A 21,100-nucleotide genomic window follows, 5' to 3' on the forward strand; every position below is an offset into this window, starting at 1 on the left:
GGTCCCTGTACATTTTTTTGGTACTGGAGATTAAGTTCAGGGGCATTCTACCTCCAAAATGTATCCCAACCCTTTTTATTTCTTTTTTAATTTTGAAAAAGGGTCTCACTAAGTTTCTGAGGCTGACCTCAAACCTGCAATCCTCCTACTTCAGTCTCCCAAATACTGGGATTACAGGTATGCGTCATGATGCCTGGCTTTGCTGTGTGTGTGTGTGTGTGTGTGTATGTGTGTGTGTGTGTGTGTGTGTGTGTGTGTTTTACTGGGGATTAAACCCAGAAGCATTCTACCTCTGAACTACACCTCCAGCTCTATTTTTAATTTTTTAATTTTGAAAGAGGCTGTCACTAGGTCGATGAGCATTCACTACTTGCTGAGGCTGTCCTCGAACATGCAATTGTCTTGTCTCAGCCTCCAAGGTACTGGGATTACAGGTGTGAGCCGCCACACCAAGCTATCTACTATACTATTTAAGGCCAGCTCTCCACCTGGGTCCCAGATCTTCTCCCTTCTCCCTCCTCCACAACAACTATCTCCTTTCCCTCCATATCTTCAACCTCTCCTCTTCTGTTGCCTCCTTCCTGTCCTCATTTATAGAAGCTCGATTCTCTCCCATCTGGGAATAAAAACCCTCTCTCTGCCCCCACACCCCACTCTGTCCCTCTCTCCTCTTCGCAGCTAAGTTTCTTGAGAAACTCGTCTACACTGGCCATCTCTCTTTGGTACCTCCCACGAGCTCTGCCACCCACTGCAATCTGCCTGGCGTGCGCCCACCACTGCACCGAAGCTGTTCCCAGGAAGGTGGCCCAGGCGCTCCGGGTGGGTAAAGCCAACAGACTTCCCTCCGCCCTCCCTCCACTACTCCCCGCCCCTGCCACAGTTGATACTCTGAACAAGGCCGTCCTCTGCGTGGCCCTTCCTGCCTCTGCTTCCTTCCGGGAGCCCACTCCCGCCTGACGTTCCTCCTACTCCTCCACTCGCCCCTCGGATCTCTTCCTCTGCCCATTCCTTACTTGTGGGGACTCCTTTCCGAGGTCCACTGTTTTAAAAATTTCTAAACTGTTTATGTGCGGTACTGGGGACCACACATAAACCCAGGGGCAACCTACCTCCGAGGTACACCCCAGTCCTTTTTATATTTGTGTTTGCATATTGATTGATTGATTGATTGGTATTGGGGATTGAAGCCAATGGCATTCTACCTTCGAGCTTTACCCCCAAAGGTTTTTACCTATTTATTTATTCATTCGTTCATTTTTTGGCACTCGGGATTGAGCCCAAGGGTATTCTGCCTCTGAGCTAATCCTCACAACACTATTTATTTATTTATTCATTCATTCATTCATTCATTTTTTGTGGTACTGGGGATTGAACACAGGGGTATTCTACCTCTGAGCTATATCCTCAGCCCTATTTCATTTATTCTCTTTTTTAATTGGTACTGAGAATCAAACCCAGTGGCATTCTACCTCTAAGCTATACTCGCAGCCCTTTTTATTTTTACACAGAGTCTCACCAAGTTGCTCAGACTGGCCTACAACTTGCGATCCTCCTGCCTCAGCCTCCCAAGTAGCGGGATCACAGGCGTGCACCGCCACACGGCTCACTGCGCTCTCCTTCAGCCATGCCATTACGTTTCATAACTTTAGGCGTGGCTCTCTCTTGCACAGATCTCTCTCCTAGAACTCAAACACATCAAGCATGAGGCTTGCTGGATGATTCCCCACCTTGCGCCCTCAGACCTCAGAGGGACCTCTCCTTGGCCTCTTACCACTATACACCTGGCCTCCTGCATTTCCCACCTCAGTGAAAGGAATCGCCATTCGCCCGGCCTAAAAATGCACGTGGGAGTCACTGTAGATTCTTCCTGTTCTCTCAGCAAATCAGTTACTGAATCCTGCTAATTCTCCATCTAACATACATACATACATATATACATACATGTTTTATGTTTATGTGTATAAATGTGTGTTGTATGTATTTATATATATGTATATATATTTGGTAACTCTCCAACATATATTTGGTATTAGGGATCGAACCCAAGCAGCATTCATCCTATGAACTGCAACTCCAGCTCTTTTTATTTTGAAACAGGGTATCATCCTCTCTCTCTCTCTCTCTCTCTCTCTCTCTCTCTCTCTCTCTTTCTCCTACTAGGAAATTAAACCCAGGGGCATTCTACCTCCGAGCTACACCCCCAGCCCTATTTTTTATTCTTTATTTTTTGAAACCGGGTCTCACTGAGTTGCGGAGGGCCTCCCTAAGCAGCTGAGGCTGTCCGCAAACCGCGATCCTCTGGTCTCTGCCTCCCAAATGCTGGGATGACAACCGTGTGCCACCACGCCTGGCATTCCTTCAGCCCTATTTTAATTTTTACTTTGAAAGAGGGTCTTGCTAAGTTTCCGAGGCTGTCCTTAAATCTGTAATCCTCCTGCCTCAGCCTCCCAAGTATCAGGATTACAGCTGCGCGCCAATGTGCTCGGCTTGATTCTACTTCTTAAAGAGCTCTAAGAGTCTCTACATAATCTGGCTGTTCCATCTCATCTGCCAGTCCTTTCAGCCCTTGTTCAACCACTCAAGCTGGTTTCCTTGCTGTCTCTCAAACATGCCAGCACATTCCTTCCTCAGGGCTTTGAACTTCACGCTCCTGCTAGCTGGAGCTCCCCCCCCTCCCACCCCCCACAGGTGCATAGCTCACTCCTTCCCCGCTGTCAAGTCCCTGCTCTCATCAAAGAGCCCCTCCCTCTTAAAGAATCATGCTATGCTCGGCGCAGTGGCCCACGCCTGGAACCCCAGTACTAGGGAGGCTGATACAGGAGGATTGCAGGTTCCAGGCCCACCTTAACAACTTCGTGATACCCGCAGCAATCTAATGAGATCCTGTTTCAAAATAAAAGTAAAAATGGCTGGGATGTAGCTCAGAGTTAGAATGTCCCTGGGTTAAATCCCAGGACCAAAAGAAAGTTTTTAAGGGCACCCCAAGATTCTTTACCCCCTCACTACTTTTCTTCATAGCACTCGTGGACATCAGACACGTACTATTCTATTTATTTAGTATGTGTTTCGCCAACTGTAAGGCACATCAGGACAGGCATCTGTTTCGTCCAGTACTTTATCACGAGTGGCTAGCACAGTGCGTGGTCTTTAATAAACAGTCACTGATGAATGAGTCCATAGCCTGAACACTCTGGCCTGTCGACTCCAACCTTGGTCAGCTCCACTCCCTCCCTCTCCGGGTCCCTCTTCTGTCCAGTCACCTCTTGTCGCTCCCCTGTACTCTATCCCTGTGGCCACTTTCTTAGCCTCTCTCTCAGATTTCTTTCTTTCTTTCTTTCTTTCTTTCTTTCTTTCTTTCTTTCTTTCTTTCTTTCTTTCTTGCGGGTCTGGGGATGGAACCCAGAGGCATTTGATCTCCGAGCTACACCCCCTGTCCAATTTTGTATTCTTTATTTTGAAACAGGGTCTCACTGAGTTGCTGAGGGCCTCACTAAGTAGCTGAGGCTGTCCGCGAACCGCGATCCTCCTGTCTCAGCCTCCCGAATGCTGGGATTACAAGCGTGCGCCACCACGCCCGGCTCTCTCTCGGATTTCTGCAACAGCCCTTCTCACTGGTCTCCAACAGCTTATGGCTCCCCAGCTGTCTACCCAAGGAAGGAGTAACACGCCTGTACTCCCCACAGGTGCTGGAGGGACAGCTAACCTCTGCCCCTCCAACTTTCACGCTAGGCTCTGCACCTCTAGGCTTTGTGTAGCCCCTAAGGGCATCCTCTACCCACCACCTCTAGTGCTCAAAATCTTATGGACCTTGAACGACTAGTTCAGACGCTACTTTCTTTTCTCCTTTTTGGACCTGGAAATGAACCCAGAGGTACTCTTCCTCTGAGCTCCATCCCTAGCCCCTTTGACTTCTTATTTTAAGGAAGAGAAGGGTCTTGCTAATTCTCCCCAGGCTGCTCTTCAACCTTTGATTCTCCTGCCTCAGCCTCCTGACTCTCTGGGCTTACAGGCATGTGCCACTGGGCCTGGCTGAACTGCTACTCCCTTCAGGAAACTTTGCTTAACTCACGAACTAGAAGTGATCCCTCTCTAAAACCCACAGGAAAATAAGTGCGTGCAGGATTACCCAGGATCTCCGAGAACCAGGAATAGGATGGAAGTTAGGAACTGTATCTGAGACCAAGGTCTTTGGATGCTGGGCAAGCACTCATAGAGGTTCCCATTTCTTCTTCTTCTGCCTCCTCCTTCTCCTTCTTTCCTCCTCCTCCTCCTTCTTTCTCCTCTTCCTCCTCCTCCTTCTTCCTCCTCCTCCTCCTCCCCCTCCTCCTCTTGTGAGGGAGTACTGGGGATTGAACCCAGGGGCATTTTACCTCCAAGCTACATCACCAGCCCTATTTTTTATTCTTCATTTTGAAACAGGGTCTCCTAAGTTGCAGAGGGCCTCACTAAGTAGCTGAGGCTGGCTGCGAACCTGTCTCAGCCTCCCAAGGACCGAGATTACAAGCGTGCGCCACCACGGCCAGCCCCTTCCCTCGCTATTTATATCCGCAGCAGTTTGTATCACCCAGAAGTTCTATTGAATCTCTCTCCCTAATAACTCAAATAATTTTTACTCCATAATTTGAAGTGCCTCTATGTGAACGGTACCCATAGGCCTTCGACAACACGACTTGCTTGAATCCATCTCTTCTACGCCAGCCCTCCAAGTTATGTCTTCTGGCTGGTCTCTACGTGTCTGATCCATTTTTCATACTTACTGCTAAATGTAATGTTTCTAAAGTATGACTTGTACTAAGTCACTCTCCTATTTAGACTTCATTTGGGTGATACTTTGTCACTGACAACATTGGTTCTCAACTATTTTTTTTGGGGGGGGACACAAATCCCTTTATGCATTTAATGAAAGTTACGAACTGTTTCTCCCACAAAAAATGCACATAGGTAAACGCATACATTTTGCTTCCAGTTTCAGGAGGTTCAGGAGCCTTCTGAAGCTAATCTGGGAGCCATGTATTCCAGGGTAAGGACCTGTGGCTCAGCTCAGTGGGCCATCATTTGCCTAGCGTGCACAAGCCCCCGCTGCTAGAGCACTGAATACACACTGGGATATGGAGTGTCCCCTGAAGAGCTCACGCTTTGACGTTCAGAGGTGATGTCATTGAATTATGAGGGTTGTAATGTCATTAGTGGATGAGTTCATTGTAATGGATTTACCAGGTAGTAATCAAGGCAGGTGGGGTGTGGCTGAAGGATGTAGGTCACTGGTCAGTGTAGTCTTAGGGACTGTATGTGTCCTTGAACCCTCTTCCAAAGTTCTCTCTGCCTGTGGTCTCCATGATATGAGAGCAGGGCACTTGTGCCCTTCTCTCTCTGCTCCCTCAGCTCCACAGACTTCACCCAGCCCCACTCGGATTGAACCCCTGAAATCTCTAGAACCATGAGCAAATAAATCTTTCTTCCTTTAAGTTGTGGTAGTCAGGTATTTTGGGTCATAGCAGTGATAATGCTGACTGAAACACCCGAGTCCTATCCACAGCACCACAATAACAATCAATAACAATTAATAATAATAAACCTCTGGCTCTGTCCAATAACATCCAGGTTCTTTCGTGTGTGCTATCCATCTGCTTAGAATGCTCTTCTACGCATCGCTCTCCTGTTTCTGGCTAACTCTTACTTATCCTTTTAGATTCAGCTTATCAGACATAATGGTATGCACCTGTAATCCCAAGACTTGGAAAGCTAAGATAGGATGATCACAGATTCAAAGCAAGTCTCAGCAATTTAGCAAGAACTTGTTTTAAAAGAGAAAGGACTAAGGGTAGATCGTGGAGGTAGAATGGCCCTGGGTTCACTCCCCAGCCCCTCTTAGGCAGGCTGAGTCGATCAGCACTGGCTCTAGGCCGGGAGAGACCCCTCCGGGCTTCTTACCCTACTGTGTTCTCCTCTGTCATATCCCTTCTCTATTACCCTAGCTGAATGGGAGCTCATAGAGGACAAGAACCATTCCCCAGTGTAGGCCCCGGCCACAGCAGTACTCCCTAAGAGTCTACTCAAATAACTACTAGTAATGGCTACCTTTATTGGATGCCTATTGTGTGCCAGACACTTAGTGAGGTACATGCTGAATGGCTTCTTCTGAATGATCTCATCTACTCTGTGTGTGTGTGTGTGTGTGTGTGTGTGTGTGTGTGTGTGTGAGATTGGGGATTGAACCCAGGCACATCCTATCTCTGAGCTACACCTCCAGCCCTATTTTATTCTTTTTTTTTTTTGCAGGTCTGAGGGTGGAACTCAGAGGCATTTGATCTCTGAGCTACACCCCCTGCCCTATTTTTTATTCTTTTTATTTTGAAACAGGGTCTCACTAAGTTGCGGAGGGCCTCACTAAGTAGCTGAGGCTGTCTGCGAACCGTGATCCTCCTGTCTCAGCCTCCCGAATGCTGGGATTACAAGCCTGCACCACCACGCCCGGATCTATTCTTTATTTTTGAAGCAGGGTCTCACTAAGTTGCAGAGGGCCTCACTAAGTAGCTGAGGCTGGCCTCGAACCTGCGATCCTCCTGTCTCAGCCTCCTAAGTACTGGGATTACAAAGTTTGCACCCCCATGCCTCACTCATCTACTCTTTGGGAAATGAACCCCAAGAAGTTAGTAACATTCTGTCCTTTTTAACAGATAAGGAAGTAGGCTCTGAGATGTGTGAAGTGAACTGTTCAAGGTCAATTGACTAGTGAGCGACAGAGTTGGCATGGAAATCGCCATGAGTGGCACGGCAGAGGCTCTGCCTCACTGCTCTGCACCGTGGAGCTGGGAAATGGCAGTAGAAGCAGAATAGAACCAGGTACCAGGGCTAGAACTCCTGACCTTGGCTCCATTTCAGTGCCAACACACCTACTCTCATCTTCTCCCCTGTTCATTTATTCATGCCGAGACCAGGCTCTATTGTGTGTGTGTGTGTGTGTGTGTGTGTGTGTGTGTGTGTGTGTGTGTTAGTGAGGATTGAACCCAGGGACAGTCTACACCCTGAGCCCTTTTATTTTTTAGTAGACATGCTGCTGAAGCAAGCACAAGCCCTTTATTTGTTTTTTATTTTGAAACAGGTCTTGCCTCAAACCTGCAATCCCTCTGTCTTAGCCTCCCAAGCGATGAGATCACAGGAGTGCATCCCTGCATCCAGCTTTAATTTTTCTTCGGAAACAGGGTCTAAGTTGCTAAGGGCTTCACTAAGTTGCAGAGGCTGGCCTCGAACCTGCAACCTTCCTGTCTCTGCCTCCCAAGTACTGGATTACAGGAGCACACCACCGCGCCTGGCTTGGCTCTCTCTTCTTGGGATCAGTCCCCTTTACTCGAATACCACCCCAAAGCCCTACTGTAGTCAGGCTCGTCCTTTGTTCCAGAAGCATCCTCAGACACATACTGCTTTTAGGTCCGGTCCACTGCTACACACTTGGCTTGGGGGAAAACAAGACATGGGTAGTCCCTGCTCTTCCAGAGTTGACAGATACGCGGGAGTTTGGCGTGTATCATCTCCAAACCTAAAACATCCCTCAGAGGTAAACGGACACGAGCTCCATTACACAGAAGAGAAAATGGAGGCTCAGAGGCTAAGTGACTTGGCCCAAGTCACACAGTTGGTAAACGGAAGAACTTGGACAGAAAGGTACTGATGCTATTTTTCCCCATGAGGTCATCCTGCTTGGAAGGGCCAAAGAATGGATGAGGCCATTTCTGATGGTGGAGAGGGATGAAGGAATACTGTGACTCTTTCAGCACTCAGTATAAACATTCCCTCCTCTTGGCTCCAAGATGGGGTTAAGGGCTCCGCCCCTGGCAGCCTTCTGAGCAGAATTCTGTTCCATCCCAAACAACCCGAGGCTGCCATTTGTCTCCGTTTCTCTCTTCTATATTTGACCTCACTGTCAGTAGGGCCAGATACAATTCATTCCAAGATCCCACCAAGTTCAGCACAGGGTCTAATCTAAAGCAGGCAAGATGAAACATTTAGTTAACAAATGAGGTGATATTTGAGCTAGGTACTCAAAGGAAAAGTAAGATCTGAACAGCTAGGTACAGGGGAAAGGTATGAAGGAAGAGGGAAATGAGTTAGTAAAAGCAAGAAAAGAAGATGATGAACAACCGAACGGCTGAGAGGGTCTGAACAGCACGTTTTCGTTGTCGTCTCGGAGGCGTCTTTTCACTGCAGACATGGGATTATACGATCAGTCCCGTTCCGCATCTTGCTTTTCCCCACGTAACAAGAAGGTTTGGAGATCTTGCTCTGATGATACACTGACATATTTCTTTTACTTTGGTTCTGCGACAAAGCGATCCATAGGCTGGGTGTATCATCAACTAAAAGCTGTTCCTTATGGATGGATATTTAGTTTGTTTTTTCATTATCCCAAGGGATATAGCATTGAACATCTCTGCATATGTCTGGAAGGACTGCTGAAGGACAGATTTCTAAAAGTTGAACTACAGGGCCAAAGGGATGCACATTTTATTTTATTTTTATTTATTTATTTATTTTTTTGGTGGTACTGGGGGTTCCTGGAAGCCCTTCTACCTCCGGGCTACACTTCCAGACCTACTTTTACATTTTTGTTTGGAAACAGGGTCTTCTAAGCCAGCGCGTGGCTGGCTTCGAACCTGCGCGATCCTCCTGTCTCCGCCTCCCAAGCGCGGGAATTACAAGCGTGCGCCACCACGCCCAGCTGAGATGCACATTTTAAAGTTCAGGTAAGTTGGGTGCAGTGGCGCACGCCTGTAATCCCAGTACTTGGGAGGCTGAGACAGGAGGATCGCAGGTTCAAGGACAGCTTCGATAAGTAGTGAGACTCTCGGCAACCTAGCAAGATCCTGTTTCCAAATAAGAAATAAAAATAGGGCTGGGGTATAGCTCAGAGGAGAATGCCTTTGGATTCGATTCCCAGTACCAAAAAATAAAGTGCAGATAAGCCAGGTGCAGTGTGGCGTATGCCTCTAATCCTAATACTTGGGAGGCTGAGAAAGAAGGATCTCACATTTGAGTTCAGCCTCAGCAACTTAGCAAGATCCTATTTCAAAATAAAAAAAAAAATTGAGGCTGAGACAGGAAGGTCGTAGGTTCAAGACCAGCCTCAGCATCTTAGCAAGACTCTCGGCAACCTATAAGACCCTGCTTCAAAGCAAAAAAGTTTTTAAAAAAGGGCTAAAGGGTTGGGAGTATAGCTCCAAGGTAGAATGCCTCTGGGTTCAATCCCCAGTAAGAAAAGCAATAATATAATAAAAAATTAAAATAAATAAACAGGGCTGAGAGTGTAGTTCTGAAGTACATTGCCCCTGGGTTCAAACCCCAAGACCAAAAATAAAAACAATTTTTTAAAAGCGCAGCTAAATGTTATTCCCATTGCTTTTAAGAACATTTTTATAGATTGGCTAAAAATAAAGATTATCCCTACTCATATAATCCTTTCTTTATTTGGGGAGGCATACATCATGCAACCTTTTAATTAAGAGCTGGTTGATGGCACAGGAATGTAACTCAGTGGAGGAGCGCCTGGCCAGCGTGCCAGGTCCTGGATTCAATATGCAACACCAAAGGGAAAAAGGAGTTGGGGAACAGTGCCACTCTACATGAGCTGTGACGCAGAGTTGTACGAGATGGTTTATGTTTGTAGTTTGGATTGGAATGTGATTTATTTGTGGGCTTTTTTTTGGCTGTTGTATTGTTTCTGTGGCACTGGAGATTGAACCCAGAGGCGCTTTGCCTCTGATCTATAACCCTAGCCCTTTTAACTTATTTTAGGGGGTACTGCAGATTGAACCTGGGGGTTCAGCTCCAGCTATGCCCCTTGTCCCATTTATTTATTTATTTATTTATTTATTTATTTATTTATTTATGTGGTAGTGCTGGGGGTGGAACCCAGGGGCTTTTCTACCTCCGGGCATACTCCCAGACCTATTTTATACTTTATTTGGAAACAGGGTCTCACTAAGTTGCTGAGAGCCTCACTAAGTAGCTCAGGCTGGCTTCGAACCTGTGCGATCCTCCTGTCTCAGCCTCCCAAGCACGGGGATTACAAGCGTGCGCCACCACGCTTGGCTATTTTGTTATTTTGAAACAGGGTGTCGCTATATTGCCGAGGCTGGCCGGATCCTGATATTTTCCTGTCTCAGCCTCCGAAGTACTGAGATTCCAGGAGTGCTTGGCTTGGTGTCTTAGAAAAGGCCTCTGGCAGCCTTGGGGTGGTAGCGCACGCCTGTGATCTCAGCATTTGGGAGGCTGAGACAGGAGTATGGAGGTTTGCGGACAGCCCCAGCTACTTAGTGAGGCCCTCTGCAACTCAATGAAACCCTGTTTGAAAATAAAGAATACAAAATAGGGCTGGGGGTGTAGCTCAGAGGTCGAATGCCCCTGGGTTCCATCTCTAGAGCCGCAAAAAAAAAAAAAAGAAGAAGAAAGAAAAGAAAAAGAAACGCCAAATTGCAGTTCCCCTAGTAATAGAAAGCCTTAGAGCTCTAAGCCTGGAAGAATATGAACATTTAAGATTTTTGTGGTAATTGAAAAATCAATCCCATAAAAACGGTACCAATTTGTACTCCAATCAAGGTATCTGCTCGGCTTTGCACCCCCATCAGCCTGCCAATCCTTTTCATTTTGGGACCTAAAAATAATGCTTCGTTATTATGTTAGTTGCTTTTCCCAAAATGTGAATAAGCTGGTGGACTCTTCCTCATTTATTAGGTAACAATTTCTTCCCTGAATTGTCAAATCACATTATTTTTCTCACACGTGCTTGTGTGTGTGTGTGTGTGTGTGTGTGTGTGTGTGTGTGTGTTACTAGGGGCTGAACTCAGGGGCATCCTACCTCTGAGCTATACCTCCAGCCGCTTTTAAAATTAAAAACTTTTCTTTTTACAGTACTGGGGATGGAACCCAGGGGCATTCTACCTCCTAGTGACACCCCCAGCCCTATTTTTATTCTTTTTTTTTTTTTGGTGGTACTGGGGTTCCTGGAAGCCCTTCTACCCCCGGGCTACACTCCCAGACCTATTTTTACATTTTTTTATATTTGGAAACAGGGTCTCTTAAGCCAGCACAGCGGCTGGCTTCGAACCTGCGCGATCCTCCTGTCTCTGCCTCCCAAGCGCGGGGATTACAAGCGTGCGCCACCACGCCCGGACTTTATTCTTTATTTGGAAACAGGGTCTCACTGAGTTGCAGAGGGCCTCACTAAGTAGCTGAGGCTGTCCGCGAACCCAGATCCTCCTGCTCAGGCTCTCAATAATTTTTGTTTTGAAAGAGGATTTCACTAGGTAGCTCAGTGGAGAGCGCATGTGCAAAGCCCTGGTTTTATCCTTGGCCCTGTAAAAAACAATGGAAAAAGTACAAAAAATCCAAAATTGAAGTAAAGTATAAAAAATACAAAATTGAAGTAAAAAAAAAATCCAAGGAAACATAGAGTAACTTTTTTTTTTTTTTGGTGGTACTGGGGGTGGAACCCAGAGGCTTTCTACCTCCGGGCTATACACACAGACCTATTTTTATCTTTTATTTGGAAACAGGGTCTCACTAAGTTGCTGAGAGCCTCACTGAGTGGCTGAGGCTGGCTTCGAACCTGTGCAACCCTCCGGTCTCAGCCTCCCAAGAGCAGGGATTACAAGCGTGCGCCACCACGCCCGGCTATAGAGTAACTTTTGATCTGATATCTGTGCAGCAAAGATACTTTATCCTACCGTTACTGATTTTGTTTTTTTTTTTTGGTACTGGGGATGGAAAGATTCTACCTCTGAGCGACACCCCCAGTCCTATTTTTTATTCTTTTTTTTTGAAACAGGCTCTCACTGAGTTGCAAAGGGCCTCACTAAGTCGTAGCTGAGGCTGTCCTCGAACCGCAGTCCTCCTGTCTCAGCTTCCCAAATGCTGGAATTACAAACGTGCACGGCACGTTATTGATGTTTTAATTTTGTATATAGTATCTTTCTCCACACAAAAGTTTTTAATTTGATTGGTTGATTGATTGTGGTATCAGGGATTAAACCCTCCCAGCCTTAAACATTTTTTTTTTTTAATTTTGAGATGTCTTGCTAAGTAGCCCACGCTGGTCTCAGATTTGCAATCCTCTTGCCTTAACCTCCCAGGTTGCTGGTATTACCAGTGAGCACCATTGAACAGGCATAAATTTTAAATTGTCTATTTTATGGGTTCTGAGATTTTGTTTGTTTGAGATGAGGTCCCACTATGGTGCTGAGGCTGGCCTCAAGTTATCCTCCTGCCTCGGCCTCCTGAGTAGATACAACCTAATAATGGTGTTGCTATTGGCAACTGCTATTGGCTTGCCTCCTGCGGGGTGGGGATGTGCGTAGTACTAGGGACTGAACCCAGGGGCATTCCACTTCTCAGCTACACTCTCAGCCCTACTGTTTTTTTTTTTTTTTTTGTCTGGAAACAGGACCTTGCTAGCTTATTGTACAGTAACTTACGGTCACCTGCGATCCTCCTGTCTGAGCCTCCCAAGTACACACGCTCCACCACACCCGGCTGGCTTCTGGGTTTTAACATCATGCTGAAAGGTCTTCGCCATCCTCATAACACACACGCCACATTATTCTCTACTGCTTTTCCAGTTGTATCATTGTTTCTTTATTTTTCTGTGTGGTAGGGATTCGATTTAATTTTTTTCCCTAAAGGGTAGCCAGGAGTCATATCCCAGTTACTGACTTTCCACTGATTTGAAATGTCTTCTCTATCATAAATTAATTTCTCATTTCAACATATGGAATCATTTCTAAACTTACTCTGCTCCGTCACATATTCGTCTGTCTCTGCGAGGATATAACATTTGTCACTATTGCAGCTTTCTGGTCATTTTTTACAGTTAATAGGGCAGTTCCTCCTCATTACCCTTCTTTTTCAACTTTTTCTTAGTAATTCATGGGTGTTTAATTTTCCAAACGAACATGAAAATTCAACTGCCCAATTCCCAAAGAAAATGCCATTGAAATATTTTTGTATTATTATTTTGGTACCGGGGATTGAACCCAGAAGCACTCTACCTCCACACTACACCCCTACCCCTTTTTATGTTTGATTTATAGGGTCTCCCTAAGTTGCTGAGGCTGGCCTCAAACCTGTAATTCTCCTGTCTCGGCCTTCCAAGTACTGGAACTACAAGCATGAGCCATCATGCTTGGCTGGTTTTTTTTCCTACAGAGAAGTATTTCACATTTCTTATAAATTTCTAGGGATATTATATATATTTTTTGTGTGTTGTACTGAAAATTGAACCCAGGGGCATTGTACCTCCAAGCTATATCCCTGGCCCTTTATTTAAGTTTTTCGTTTTTGTAACAGGATGTCACTAGGTTGTTGAGTCTCACTAAGTTGCTGAGGCTGTCCTAGAACCCGTGATCATCCTGGATTGATCTCTCAAGTACTGGCATCGCGGGTGTGAGCCACCAGCCGGCTTCTAGATTCTTTTTAGCTAATACGAACGGGGTATTTGTTGGTATTCAAACAGGTTAATGGTTCGGGTGTGTATTTATCTTGTATTTATCCATTGCACTGAATTTTCTTCCTCGTTGTAATAAATTTTCATTTTATTCTCTTTGATCATCTGAGTAACAATCATATCATCTTCAAATAATGCTAATTCTCTTTCTAATATTTATGTCACTTATCTCTTTTTAAATCCCTTCGGTAAAGGCTCCAGAAATATTATCTGTTAAAAAAGTGATGGCAGTCATTCTTATCTTGCCCTTGGATTTATTGGAAATGTATCTAATGCTTCATTGTTACATTTGATGATTGTCTTTGGCTCTTGATAAAAAATTTTTTTTTTCTTTTTGCAGTACTAGGAATTGAACCCAGAGGCGCTCTACCACTGAGCTACATCTCCAGCTGCTGCCATCTCCTCCTCCTCCTCCTCCTCCTCCTCCTCCTTTTTTTTGAGATAGGATCTCACTACATTGCCCGGTCTGGCCTTGAATTTGAGATCCTCCTGCTTCTGCCTCCTGAGCCCCTGGGGTTACAGGTGTTCATCATTGAACTCGATTTTGATAAACAAATCATCAAGTTAATGAAGTTGGTGCTGATTCCTAGCTGACTGTTTGTCTATTAAATGACTCCACTTAGCAAGAGAATAGATGTGTAATTTTATCATATCATTTCTCAGCATTTATGAAGATGATCTTCTCTCTTTAATCTCTTTTTTTTGCAGGTCTGGTGATGGAACCCAGGGGCATTCGACCTCCGAGCTACACCCCCTGATCTATTTTTTATTCTTTATTTTGAAACCGGGTCTCACTGAGTTGCGGAGGGCCTCACTAAGTAGCTGAGGCTGTCCACAAACCGCGATCCTCCAGGTCTCAGCCTCCCGAATGCTGGGATTACAAGCGTGCGCCACCACGCCCGGCTCTCTCTTTAATCTCTTAATGTGATAAATTATTATTATTATTATTTTTGTGGTACTGGAGGTGGATCCCAGGGGCTTTCTACCTCCGGGCTACACTCCCAGACCTATTTTATATTTTATTTGGAAACAGGGTGTCACTAAGTTGCTGAGAGCCTCGCTAAGTAGCTGAGGCTGGCTTCGAACCTGCACGATCCTTCTGTCTCTGCCTCCCAAGCGCGGGGATGACAAGCGTGCGCCACCACGCCTGGCAAATGTGATAGATTATAATGCCAGAGTTCTGATGAATGTTGAACAATCTCTGCAGTCCTAGGAAACCTTCTTATGTCAAAATACATTGTGTGTGTGTGTGTGTGTGTGTGTGTGTGTGTGTGTGTGTGTGTGTGTGTGTGTGTGACTGGGGATTGAACCCAGGGGCATTCTACCTCAGGGCTACACCTTCAGTCCTATTGTATTTTTTATTTTTTATTTTTTTGCGGGTTTGGGGATGGAACCCAGGGGTATTCTACTTCCGAGCTACACCCCCTGCCCTATATTTTAATCTTTATTTTGAAACAGGGTCTCACTGAGTTGCGGGGGTTCTCACTAAGTAGCTGAGGCTGTCCGCGAACCGCGATCCTCAGGTCTCAGCCTCCCAAATGCTGGGATGACAAGTGTGCGCCACCACGCCCGGCTTGGTTTTAGATATGAAGTATGTTGCCCAGGCCTCCAATTCCTGGGCTCAAGTGCTCCTCCCTCCTTAGCTTTCCGGGTAGCTGGGACCGTAGGTTCATAGCGCCACACCCAGGCACCACCCTCACAGAACTGGGAAGTCGTTCATCTTTTCCTATTACCTGATCTTTCCAGTCTGATAAAACTTCCCAGAATACCAGCACTTTTAAAATATCAACGGAACTGGTAATATTTCTGGAGAGACAATTTGGGGAGAAAACTTTGTCTTTTCAATTTGTTCTACACTTTTCCTTCTTTTTTGTTTTTTTTCCTTGTCCTGAGGATTGAAACGGGAGTGAAGGCATTCTACCTCTGAGCTGCACTCCCAGCCCTATTATATAATTTTTTATTCTTATTTTATTTTATTTTTTTGTGGTACTGGAGGTGGAACCCAGGGTTTTTTCTACCTCCGGGCTATACTCCCAGGCCTATTTTATATTTTATATGGAAACAGGGTCTCACTAAGTTGCCGAAAGCCTCACGAACCTGCGCGATCCTCCTGTTTCAGCCTCCCAAGCGCGGGGATTACAAGCGTGCGCCACCACGCCCGGCTTAACTTTTTTATTTTGAAACAGGGTCTTGCTAAGTTGTTGAGGGTCTTGAATAGGTGATCCTACTGTCTCAGCCTTCTAAGTTCTGGGATTACAAGTGTGTGCCACCATACCTGCCTCTACTTTTCCATTCGATTCAGGTTTTCTGCACCTCTGTAGGCCATTTTGGTCATTTCTATTTTTCTAGAAAACCACCCACTTTAAAAGCTAGACTTTTATGTTGATATAAAAGTCTACAAAGCAATTTCTTTTCTTTTCTTTTCTTTTTTTTTTTTTTTGGTGGTACTGGGGGTGGATCCCAGAGGCTTTCTACCTCTGGGCTATACTCCCAGACCTTTTTTATAAAAAATAAAATAAAATATATATTATAAAATATATATTTGGAAACAGGGTTTCACTAAGTTGCTGAGAGCCTCACTAAGTAGCTGAGGCTGGCTTTGAACCTGTGCGATCCTCCTGTCTTAGCCTCCCAAGCGCGGAGATTACAAGCATGCGCTACCACGCCCGGCTTAAAGAAATTTCTTATAATATTTTATTGCCCCCAAATCTGTGGTCAAATCTCCTTTCTCCTACCTTACTTGAAATGTCCTTGCCTTTTTCCAGTCATATCTGCCAAAGGATGATCTACCTAATATGCCGTTCCTTTCGAAACCAGCCTATTACTTTACCAAATCTTGTTTTTTATTTTGTTAATTTCTTGGCCTTATCTACAATAATTATTTTGTTTTCTTTTGCTTGTTCTTTTTCTAGCTTCCTGGGTGGAATAATTAGTTCATTTAATTTAACCTGTCTTGTTCTCTAATAATAAAACCCTTGCCAACTATAAATTTTCCTCTGGAACCCCTATGGCCATACCCCTTTGGTCTCGATATATATAATACTCTTACTGGTGACATTTATTCTCAACAGTCTATAAATTCCATTCTTATTTCCTTTTTAATGCAATTATTTTTAAACTTACAAATGGGGGGGAGGCCTCGCCTTTTTGATGTTGTTGTTAAGATTTCCTTTTGTTGAATTCTAATTAGAAAACATAAAACACGTTTTCTAATTAACTCGGAAATAACGTTGTTCTGCTAAGGCGTGGGCAGACTCTTCCCTAGGCCTACACGCCCTTCTTCCCCAGTCTACTCGACTGGCAAACTCCTATTCATCCCTCAGTACACAGTCAAGGTTACATATCCTACAACCAACCACTCTTGCCTCTGGGGGCAGGTGTCTAGGAAAGGACTTCCTTAAGGAAGCAGACACTACTAATCCATTCCGAATGTCCTCTTCCGTCTCCTAACCTGATCTGCCAGGTGTTCTCAGGCACTCAGTCACCCACTCGGCAGTCACACTGGGGGCTAAGGGACATGGGGGAGGGGTTGGCAATGACATTTCAGAGTGGTCTGGGGGAGGGATGGGGAGGGATGGGTCTAGCTCTTACCTGCTCTCTGCCAGCCTGCCTGAGGGGGTAAGCTTCGTGGAGTCAAGGACCTGAGTAGGGCAGCAATACTGGTGTAGAGTATGAGACGCTGTGGACCTGAGAGACAGCAAGAGACAGAAAGAGAAAGAGAGACAGAGAGACAGGGAGGGAGGGCGGGGGGCAGGGTGGGCCGTGGGGACGCGGAGGTGTGCGTGAGTGGGGAGGGAAAGGAGGAGGCTGGGCGGAATCAGGAGAGGGGATGGGAGAGGAGGGTGGGAGAGAAGGAAGGAAGGAACGAAGGAGGGAGGGAAGGAAGGAAGGAGGGAAGGAAGGAAGGAACGGAGGGAGGGAGGGGGCAGAGGAAGACAGGAAAGGAGGAAAGGAAAAAGGGAAGAAGAGAGGGAGGAAGAAGGAAGGAAGGAAGGAAGGAAGAAAAAAAGAAAAAACCACAAAGTCAAGAAAGAGAGGACGGCACTCGAACCACAAACAGAACACAACGACAACAGGGGGCGGTAGAGACGAGAAGAGCCGGTGGGCCTCGTGTGTTCCAGGTGACGCCCTGGGGACCTGGGCCACCGAGACACGCGAGGGGAACACCACAGCAGGGGAGGGGAGCGCCCCCTCACACCAGACGCCACATGGGTAGGGAGGAGGGAGCGGGTGGGAGAGATGGGGGAAAGGTGTGTTGGGAGGGGCCCTCCGGAAGAAGGCAGAGGGGGGAGGGAAGGCGAGGCTCTGGCCCCAGAGAAGGGGAAGAAGCAGGATGGGGCACACTGGAGAAGCAGAGGGAGAGAGACAGAGAGAAACGGAAAGAGACAGCAAAGGAGAGAGACAGAGGAGGAGGAAGACAGAGAAAGGGCGAGACAAAGGACACAGAGAGAGAGGAGAGGCAGAGGCTGCCTGAGCAGAGGAGGGGCGGGGCGGAGGAGGCTGACCAGGTCTCAGTGGTCTTGGCGACAGGATGGGACTGGGCTGCGCGGGCGGGTGGAGCCCAGCAAGGCGGGAGGACTGAGTGGTTGCCAAAAGCCAGTGCTGCGCCCCCCACCCCAAGGCAGGGCCCCCTCTCCACCCCCAGCTGCTGGGCCCCCACCCTGGTGCAGAGTCCAAAGGCCCCTCTCCTCCTGCCCCTCCGGGAGATTAAAGTCCAGAGGAAGACGGAGGCTAAGGGCCTGGTCCCTGCCCTACCCAGCAGGGTGCTGCCGCTGGGCTCACACGGGTTGGCCAGAGGCAGGACAAGCTGAGTGGAGCCCGCCCCCAGGTCAGCCGGCCCCCGGCAGCTGCGGTCAAAGTCTGGCCATTCCAGAGCCCAAGGAGAAGTCCGGAGATGTGGTTGCTGGCCAGGCCAGCTGCCCACTCTTTCACCTGCTGCAAACTTGAAGATGCCCCCAAACTTAGGACCTTACAGAGAATCTCTGAATCTAAGACTTGTTTTTTAGGGCAGTGAGCACTGGGGATTGAACCCAGGGGTGCTCTGTCTCCGAGCTCCAGCCCAAGCTCTTTTGATTTTTTAATTTGTTGAAATTTTGTAACAGGGTTTCACTAAGTTACTGCAGGTCTCGCTAAGTTATCAAGGCTGCTGGCCTCGGATCCGCGATCCTCCTGCCTCAACCTCTAGAGTGCCAGGATGACAGGTGTGCACACCACGGGCGCCTCACTCTGGATTCCAGACTTTTTATCTCATCTTTAGAATAATGGTCCTCATCAGAGCGGCTGTTTCTCAAGTACCACTACGCGCCAGTCACCGACCCAAGCCCTTGACTCGATACCTCATTGAATCTGACACTCGACACACTTAGGCTGCTGGAAGGTTGCTGGCTGAGAACCTCCACAGCTGGGGCAGCTGCAGCCCTGCAGGGCCGTGTGTGACAGGCTAGCCAGGGCAGACGTCAAGCTCACCCCTCCCAGGCCACAGCCCGTCCCTCTTAGGGCTCGAAGGTCCTTACAGAGCTGGGCACCCCAGTGCCCACGGGCTCGCCCTCTCCGGCCGGCTCCCTCCCCCAAGCCAAAGGCCTCGGAGAGTGCAAGGAGGGAGCCAGGAACCAGGAAGCCAGAAGGCTGCTGAATCAGCAGCCCAGGGACTGGGTCCAGATCTGGGCAAGAAGGCAGGGGATGAGGCGGTGGGGCCCAGGTTCCTACCTGCTGCTCCTCCCAGGGGGCTCCATGGGTCGGGACCTGTCCCCAGGGCAGGCCCCCCTGGCCCGCCGGTGCCTCCACCGAGTCACCACCCCCCTCTTCCCCAGCCCTTCCCTAGAAGGAGGAACCTTGGGGGCGGGGCCGGGCCCCGGGCTGCAGGCCAGGCTGTAACTGGAAACTTTGCTCGGGCACCCCCAGGACGGCCGGGAACGCCTCCTAAGAAGCAGCAGCTTCCCGAGCTCCAAGTCACTCTTGGGGACAAACCTCCCGCGGGCCCCCTAAGTGCGCCAGAGCAACCCGACAAGCTGGTCGCCAGGCCTCCTTTGGAGAGCAAGCTGAGATGGATGAAGGGTCAGTATGATTGTCGGAACCCCAAGACCTGGGTTGAACATTCCCAAATCTGCGATCTGTCTCCTTGGCTATATGGCTGCCTTGAGAGGACAGAAACCTTTCTCCTTTTCTCTCCCTCCCTCCCTCTCTAATATAGTACTGAACTCAGGGGTCCTCTACCTCAGGTTATACACCCAGCTCTTTTTATTTTTTATTTCGAAACAAGGTCTTGCTGAATAACCAGGCACTAGCCTCGAACCTATGACCCTCCAGTCTCAGCCTCCCAAATATTGGGATTACAGGTGTGCACCAAAGCTTTCAATAGAATTTTTTCTTTCAAAAGACTTTTTCACAAACATCTTCGTTTTCAGCATAGTTGAAGAGATTGTTTTAGGATGTGTTTTGAGATGGCCCACATCAACTAAACCCCAAAGCATTTGTTTTTAGAAAATCAAGGTGGGGAGCCGGGCGTGGTGGCGCACGCTTGTAATCCCCACGCTTGGGAGGCAGAGACAGGAGGATCGCGCAGGTTCGAAGCCAGCCGCGCGCGCTGGCTTAGGAGACCCTGTTTCCAAATAAAAATGTAAAAATAGGTCTGGGAGTGTAGCCCGGAGGTAGAAGAGCTTCCAGGAACCCCAGTACCACAAAAAAAAGAAAGAAAGAAAGAAAGAAAGAAAGAAAGAAAGAAAGAAAGAAAGAAAGAAAGAAAGAAAGTAAGTCCAGGTGGGGCCTGGCCAATATTCCTTGCCACTGCAATAAGCTCTCGCTTTTTTCTGTGTTTTGGTGTGGTGCTGGGGATTGAACCCAGGGACATTCTACCTCCAAGCTACACCCCCAGCCTGTGTGAGTGTGAGTGAGTGAGTGAGTGAGTGAGTGTGTGTGTGTGTGTGTGTGTGTGTGTGTGTGTGTGAGAGAGAGAGAGAGAGAGAGAGAGAGAGAGAGAGAGAGAGAGAGAGAGAGAGAGAGGAGAGGGAGACGGGACTGAATCCAAGGGTATTCGGGTATTTTACCTCCAAGCTATACCTCTAGCCCTTTTATAAAAATTTTCCTTTTTTTTTTTTTTGGTGGTACTGGGGATGGAACCCAGGGGCCTTCTACCTCCAGGCTACACTCCCAGACCTATTTTATATTTTATTTGGAAACAGGGTCTCTTAAGCAAGCAGAAGCCAGCTTCCATCCTGCGTGATCCTCCTGTCTCCGCCTCCCAAGCGCGGGGATTAAAAGCGTGCACCACCACACCCAGCCCAAAATTTTCTGTTTTGAAACGGGTTATTGCTAGGTTGTTGAGAATCTTGGTGAGTTGTTGAGGTCTCCCAGGTACTGGGACTACAGGCATGTATCACCACATCGTCTACCCCCAGCTGTGGTGTGTGTGTGTGTGTGTGTGTGTGTGTGTGTGTGTGCGCGCGAGCGTGCATGCACATGTGTGTATATTACCAGGGATTGAATCCAGGGGTATTTTACCTCTGAGCTACACCCCTATTTTATTTTTTATTTTGAAGCAGGGTCCTACTAAGTTGCGGAGGGCCTTGCTAAGTTGCTGAGACTGTCCTTCTTGAACCCGCAATCCTC

The 21,100-nt window shown here is 47.4% G+C and overlaps 1 protein-coding gene across 8 annotated transcripts in view; it reads right to left on the reverse strand.

The window, feature by feature from the left end:
• The window catches only part of IQSEC2 (IQ motif and Sec7 domain ArfGEF 2), a gene marked incomplete at both ends in the record, with an annotated part of 127,733 nt that overhangs the window by 48,490 nt on the left and 58,143 nt on the right, over positions 1-21,100 (reverse strand). For 3 of the 8 annotated variants that reach the window (XM_080719380.1, XM_080719385.1, XM_080719384.1), the window contains one exon: positions 17,087-17,182. The exons of 3 other annotated variants lie outside the window; for them this stretch is intronic. In XM_080719380.1, coding sequence (XP_080575506.1) covers positions 17,087-17,182 — 96 coding nt within the window. Of the gene's footprint in view, positions 1-17,086; positions 17,183-19,201; positions 19,237-21,100 lie in introns of those variants that run through there. 2 more of the 8 variants (XM_080719387.1, XM_080719383.1) reach the window with 2 other exon arrangements.

This window comes from Muscardinus avellanarius (assembly GCF_963383645.1).
Source record: "Muscardinus avellanarius genome assembly, chromosome: X".
Taxonomy (NCBI): Eukaryota; Metazoa; Chordata; class Mammalia; order Rodentia; family Gliridae; genus Muscardinus; species Muscardinus avellanarius.